The following is a 7,075-nucleotide window of genomic DNA, read 5'->3' as shown; positions in this document are numbered from 1 at the left end:
TAATTTTTTTGTTGTGGGGGACCACCAACATGAGGAACTGTATTAGAGAATCACAGCATTAGGAAGGTTGAGAATCTTCATAACAGACAATAACAATTTAGTTAAGCTGTGTACCTGTTGATTTCCTAGGTAAAAAGAAAACAACAACAACAAAAACACAGTGCTTTATCCTCTCTTCACCCCCAAATACATAACTCTGCAGGTAGAAGCTGAGAGCTAGTGAGGAAAACATCCTTAAAATAGACTTCAAAAGACAAGATGAGCCAGGACATGCGATTATGTACATAGGATCTCTTTTGTTATTATTCATGAGCCTAAGTTACAAGCTCATTCAGATTTTCTAGTACTATGCTATGGGAAGCAAGACACAGGTTATGTCATGAGTAGTCCATATTAAATGTGGACACATTGGCTGAACTGGGTTGAGGGTATTGAGCCGAGTTGCAGAAGCTGTAGTCTGTTGGAGTCCCCCACTGTCTCTGGTGAAGCATACAAATATATTTTCACTAGGCAGAGGCCTAGTGTAGAATTAATTCCGGCAGAGTGTAAACTGTACAATATCCCTATGAATTATTCAAGGCTCCAGATGGAGTTGGTGGCTGTCTCAGATAGTGAGACATAATTATAATTTTTTGGTAGATGGCAGAAATAAACTATGTTGTTTTGATTTTTAAGTCAGAGACTCACTCTGTAGACTAGGATGAGCTAGACCTCATGGTAATCCTCCTGCCTCAGCCTCCCACAGCTATGAATACACATATGAACCATGTTAAAGTAGCAATTGGCCTTTTGGAAAAGAGTCCCACATGATCTTTTGTCTAAACTTTCTTCCTCGTTATATGGTATTCTTTAATAAAACAGATGAAAATGAATTCGCACAAAGATGACCAAAAGCAAAGGTGTTGAAATTTTCCATAGGAGAATACTCGAAGAAGAGAAATAAAATAGTTCCTAAAACTGAAATTCAAGATAAAGTAAACAAACAGCACTCCCCCCCCAAAAAAAAAATTTAGTCTGTTTATTTTCTAATGAGAAAAAGAAAGAAAGCATATAAATTTGGGTATGAGGGAAGTTGGGAAAGGGGAAATCATAATCAGAAAAAATTGCATGAAAAAATACATTTTCAATAAAAAAGGAACCACTTATAGTGCTCAAGAAACAAAATAAAACAAGGTTTTGAAACTTGACTATTGAAAATATAAACCATATACTTGGGGAGAAAATATTAAATAAAATAGAATATAATAGCATATTCTTGTAAAATTGGACTCAAAAATGTCTGCTAAATCTGTTACACTATCAAATTTTACAAGGATAAGAAAATTGGTTTGTCTTTAAATATCAAGTGATAATTTTTTAGTAAAAGAAAATTTTATATCTGTCAATGATTTAATATCTAGCCAATACTAATATAATAAAATACCAAGACAATCTATATATGAATGAATAAATAAATAAAGAACATCTGTCTGATATGAGAATTTACATATAATGATATTAATGAATATTTCTCAAATTCATGAAGAGATGGCTCCTTTGGGGACCACCATAATAATAGCAAATTATAACGAAGGGGAAATGTACTAACTTACATCTTACAAATACAGAGTTTAAAAGAGAGAAATCTTAATTTAAGAACACAAGTAACTTTTAATTGGTTCCAATCTAGTTTCAGAAACACAGATTATATAGCCCTTTTCACAACTAAAATATTTTCGCAATTAAACTTCATCAAGGGAAACTGAATTTATAAATTCTTGTCCATCCAACTAACATACATATCCTTTATCCTCAGTCCTAGTTGTAAGTAGAGTGGTGATGTCATGTATGATAGGGCTCCATGGATTCCATCCTCAACATGGTCATGGAAAACTGGAACTCCGACGTTCTGAAGTCTTGAAACATACATAATTCCATCATCTCTCAGGACATCATATTGACAGGTGAGGATGTATGTTCGTGGCAAGTGCTGTAAACGGGTATCATCGGCTAATAGGGGCAGTGCTCTGGGGTCCATCAGCGCTGGCAGAGAGTAAGCAGATTTCCCAAGTACAGGCTCAGTGTACTCATGGTCCTTTCTGTACTTGTCAGGAAGAAGAGTGGTCCAGTTCACAAACCTGAAAAGATGCCTGGACTCCAGAGGCATGTGCTGGTTTTTTCTCATGGCCCGTGGAAGTGCCTCGTCCTTAGTGAAAAACAGACTCACGAGCTTTATGGCTATGTCTCTTGTCAGAACTATACCATGTTCGTTGTCTCGATGCGATGGCAAAGAAGTGTCAATCACCTGTAAGCCAGGATAAAGTAAGGCCTGCAACTTGAGTTTATGCTTCACTTCAGGATCAATCTGCACCTGAAAAACAGGATGTCCAGTGAGGCAAAGGCTTCCAATATTCCAAAAGAGAAAATGTAACCGTGACACAGACATGGGAACAAACCTACGCAGAGTGCTGTTATAAAGTGCGGTTATGTCAAAAATGTCTATAATACCCTTGATCAGTACTAAGTGTCAAACCATTGAAAGAGTATTTTAAAAACTTTTCTTGAGTATATGAGAAAAGATTAGAGAAAAAATAAGGAGGTAGAGTGACAGAAGGCAAAAGGAGGAGAGATATACAAGTATGTTTTTTATCAAATGTAACTAACAGAAATAACACAGTCTTAAAGATGATGGAAAAATTTAAGCATTTAGATTTGTAGAAATTATTCTTGATAACTGGCCAAGGGGCAGAGGATAAGAGACTGAAATGTTCAGCCCCAAATGGGACATCTGTATAGCCTAGCTCCTCTGACGGTTCAGAAGCAGAAAGATTGTAAGAGCCAGAGTCGATGGCTATCTGGAAACTGTCTGGACACAGCAGAAGAGTTGCACATATGAATTCACGGTGCTTGTGTAAACATGTGTAAGACCTGTGCAAGCCCAAAACAGACTAAATCCCTGCATGGAGAGCAATGGGCATGCTGTCTCACCCTTAGCAGAGTAGTTGTTGACATTTGATAGCTGCTGGGAAAGAGAGAGTCAGTTTCCTCTAAGAAGGTAGCCCCTGAATTGCATATGATCCAGTAAATAATCCAATATCCAGGACTATATGGGTGGGACAAGTTAGGCTCAATGTGTTTTTTTTAAAAGAGGAAATAAATTTTGGTGGTTAGGGAGAGGGGTACGTATCTTGGAGGAGTTGGGAGAGTGGGTTAATATAATCAAAACACATAGCATGGAAATTTTTCAGAGAACTATTTTTTTTTCTTTTTGAAAATGTATTCTTCTCTTACACAATATATCTGGACCAGAGTTTCCCTTCTTTCTACTTCTCCTAGGTCCCCCTCCACCTCCTCTCTGCCCCAGGTCAACTCTGTCTCTATTTCCTTTCAGAAAAGCACAGGCATCCAAAAGACAACAACCCAACATGAACAAACAAAACACACCAAGACAAGGCAAAAAACTTCATATTGAGGCTAGACAAGGGAAACCAAGGGAAGGAAAAAAGTCCCAAGAGAAAGCAAAAGAGTTAGAGACACAGCCACTTCCATTGTTGGGAGTCCACACACACACACACACACACACACACAAAATCACCAAGCTAACAGCCATAGCATGTATATAGAAGACCTGAAGGAGGCCCCATGCTTGCCGCTTCTCAGAGAACGAATTTCTTTTTTAAAGATGAAACCAAGCACACTCGTATGTAGTATTATAAAGAAAGGGAGACTCCTCCTTCGCAGGACGGAGATGAGAAGAGAGAAGGAACTGCCACTGAGGTCCACAGGCATCCCTTATGATATTCTACAACAGATTTTAGGACAGGCTAAGTATATCTATGTATGGAAAAAGTATCCCCTAAAAACTGTCTTAGCTTGTTTATTGGTGTCATGGTAAGAAATCATGCTGAAGTACAGGAAGTAATGGAATAGAAATTAAAGTATAGAAAAAATAGTCAAAGTAATTTTAGTAGAAAATTCACCAAATTTAAGAAAATAGAAATTTAGTACCCAAAACATCCATAACTAATACTAATCTTGTATCATGTTATTGTTATAAAGCTAACACAGAACAAAAAGAATTTTTAAGCCTTAAAGTGTGAAATTGCTTACAAAAATGAAGCATACCAAAATTATATCTAATCAAAAACCTATAGGATGTAATAAATCCTTAAATGATCATAATATAATGAGATCGAAACAGTAATAAAAGTCATACAAGGAGCAAACCCTTAGGACTGAAAATATTTGTCAAATGATCCCATAAACTAGTCTATATTCACCAAAAGTACGTATAAAATAAGAAGGGTAATGATGCTTTCAACGTCATTCTATAAATGATAACAAGCACTGATAACAAAGCTGGATGAGGCCAGAACAAAAAGGGAAATCATAGATAAGTTTCCAAGGTAAACATAGACTTAACAATCCTCAATAACCAAATCAAATTCAACAACACTGGAAAAGATCATATAATAAGATGAAGTTGACTTTATCCAAACAGTGAAAAATTAGTGCGACATGTACAAATTTAAAAATAAAATTCTGTTTGAAAATATAATGAGGAACCAAAGCTGAAATAGTTGCAAAAGATGTGAAAATTTTCTTGCAAATCCACCATTCCTTCATGATTAAAAAAGTCTCAAAGAAATTAGGTAAGATAGAGTACATTTGAGAAGAGCTACACTCAAGAAATCACCAGCCATCAATAAACCAAATGAAAACATTTCCTCTAAAACTACAAGCACCTGCTCTCACCATGCTGCTTTAAATAATAGTGGAAATCTTAACTGGAGCAATAAGAAGGAAAACAATGATTGGGTATCAACTGGAAAGGAAGAAATTTATTTCTGCCTATTTATAGATGATACAGGTATATGTACTCAAAAACCTATAAATTGTTGTATGGAAGCCGCTTGTTTATTTCCCAACCTCCCAACAGCCCAGACCTGAAATAATCACACAGAAACTACATCATTTAAATCACTGCTTGACCCATTAGCTCTAGCTTCTTATAGGCTAACTCTTACATCTTAATTTAATCCATCTCCATTAATCTGTAGATCACCACGAGGTCGTGGCCTACCAGCAAATTTTCAGTGTGTTTGTCTCTGGTAGCAGCTCTATGGCTTCTCTCTGATTCTGACTTATTTCTCCCAGAAATTCAGTTTAGTTTTCCATGCCTAGCTAAGTTCTGCCCTGCCATAGGTCCAAAGCAGTTTTTTATTCATGAATGGTAATCACAGCATACAGAGGAAAATCTCACATCAAAAAATGCTCTACCAGAAGGCTCTTAAATGTCATAAACTTTTGCCAGAGCAAGAAGAAATAAAATCAACCATCATATTCAGGAACCTTGGTACAAAGTTTAATAGCCCCTCATTGTTGTATCCTTCACGCCTGTAAAACTAGGAACACATACAGACAGTCACATTCTACTGCCTGTAAACATTGTATCCTGGTCCCTTTGTACCATGGTGGTGGTGGCCTTTGTGTGCCTTCATAGTTTAACTGGGGAAAATTTTCCTCAGGCATTTTCTTTTCAAATAAACTTGTATGGTGAGCTCAAAACTCTTGATCAGTGTGTTTTTCTCTCAAATCATCTTTTCTACTGCACTAGGAAAGTTCAAATTTTCTCCGCAATGACACTAATCTCTTTAATAACCATAGTTACTTTGTCTGAACTCTCCTTGCCCTCAATTTAACTAGAGTAAAGCTTCTTTACTCATCAACTTGTGTATTTTTCACACTTCTGCCTTGCTTTATGCTTGCTTCTACTGTAAGTCTGATGAATGAAGTAAGAAATAATTATGACACAGTCTAAGTGCTATGCTGTCTTAAAGATGCCTTTTGCAAACAAATTAACCCATTACTTTTTAATTCAGCATCACTCAAAATCTCAACACAAAGGCAGAAGGAAGCCAGATACTTTGAAAGAAACTAGCACAAATTGCTTTTAATCTGGTTCCCAACAGAGTATGTGTTCCCCGTTGAAGTCTCATGAATACAGTTTTCTTTGTCCTCACTTTGGTTAGAGCTTTTGTCTTCTAAAGTCTACCATTGGCTGTCAGTCACTGCTTCCATCACACTAAAACTTCTCTAGGCCACACTCCTTCCACACAGCAGCTGAAACTATGTGGTCAGGAAGTGGCTTCAGTTCCCAGTGCCCATTTTATATGTTAGTTACTTCTGTTGTTTCTGTAACAAAATGCCTGAGAGGAACCATCCAGCACCCACAGATCCAATAGAAGCCTAATTAAAATACTACTATATTTTTCTTTGTTAAGAAGGAACGAGATTATCTATAACATTTCAGTGCCTGAGAAAAGCAGTTCTAGAACCACCCTTTACAAAAGAAAAGGATGGTTGAAATAAAAGTATTCTCAACATGCAGATAGGTCTGTAGATCAATATAACAGCAAATATAAAGCCCAAGTTAGTGCTGTTATGATGAGCTGATGCTTCCCTCAAGCACCATTGTAATTCTGTGGGAACGAAAGTTCCTTTTCAAGGCATGATACCAGAAGAACAGGTCAAGCAGAGGAACAAGGAGCTGCAACCATTCCCAGCTGCAGTAGAGCCAGAAATGCCTACCTGCTGAGTCACAGCTGCTGCCAGGGTGCCCCCAGAACTGTCTCCCGAAATAGCAACTCGGGTAGGATCTACTCCATATTTTCTAAGAATTTTGTCCTGAAGAAAATACTTGACTGCCGTGATGCCGTCTTCAAACTGTGCAGGGAAGTGATGCCGAGGAGCTAGCCTGTAGCTGCAAAACAGAGCAGGAGTGTGTTACAGGTCTAGCACATCTAAGGCATGCAATTGAACCCCAAATCCTACCGTTCAGCTTTTAAAAAACTGGTCCAGGGTTTTCTTCTAATGTCTAATTAAAATGAAAATCAATATAAAGGTATTTGAAATATGTAATTAAGTCAATAATGGATGATATTATGTCTGAAGTTAGCAAATTAATTACTAACCCCCTTAGGTTTGAAAGTAAAATTTTTATTTCAAATGCATTTTATACTGGAGATATTCTATATCTTCCTCTCTCTCTCTCTCTCTCTCTCTCTCTCTCTCTCTCTCTCTCCCTCCCTCCCTC

General features: G+C 37.1%; 1 protein-coding gene across 1 annotated transcript in view; it reads right to left on the bottom strand.

Annotated features, from left to right (window-relative positions):
* Positions 1–1,747: 1,747 nt before the first annotated feature.
* LOC101991042 (arylacetamide deacetylase-like 2) overlaps positions 1,748–7,075 on the bottom strand; it is a 13,247-nt gene continuing 7,919 nt past the window's right edge. Inside the window, exons 4-5 of the mRNA XM_005344034.1 lie at positions 6,571–6,742; positions 1,748–2,350 (exon numbers count right to left, since the gene is read on the bottom strand). Coding sequence (XP_005344091.1) covers positions 1,748–2,350; positions 6,571–6,742 — 775 coding nt within the window. The remainder of the gene's footprint in view (positions 2,351–6,570; positions 6,743–7,075) is intronic.

The sequence above is a fragment of the Microtus ochrogaster genome, chromosome 1, assembly GCF_000317375.1.
Source record: "Microtus ochrogaster isolate Prairie Vole_2 chromosome 1, MicOch1.0, whole genome shotgun sequence".
NCBI classification, from domain to species: domain Eukaryota; kingdom Metazoa; phylum Chordata; class Mammalia; order Rodentia; family Cricetidae; genus Microtus; species Microtus ochrogaster.
The sequence above is the reverse complement of the archived record's forward strand: the minus strand, read 5'-3'. Positions and strand labels throughout refer to the sequence as shown.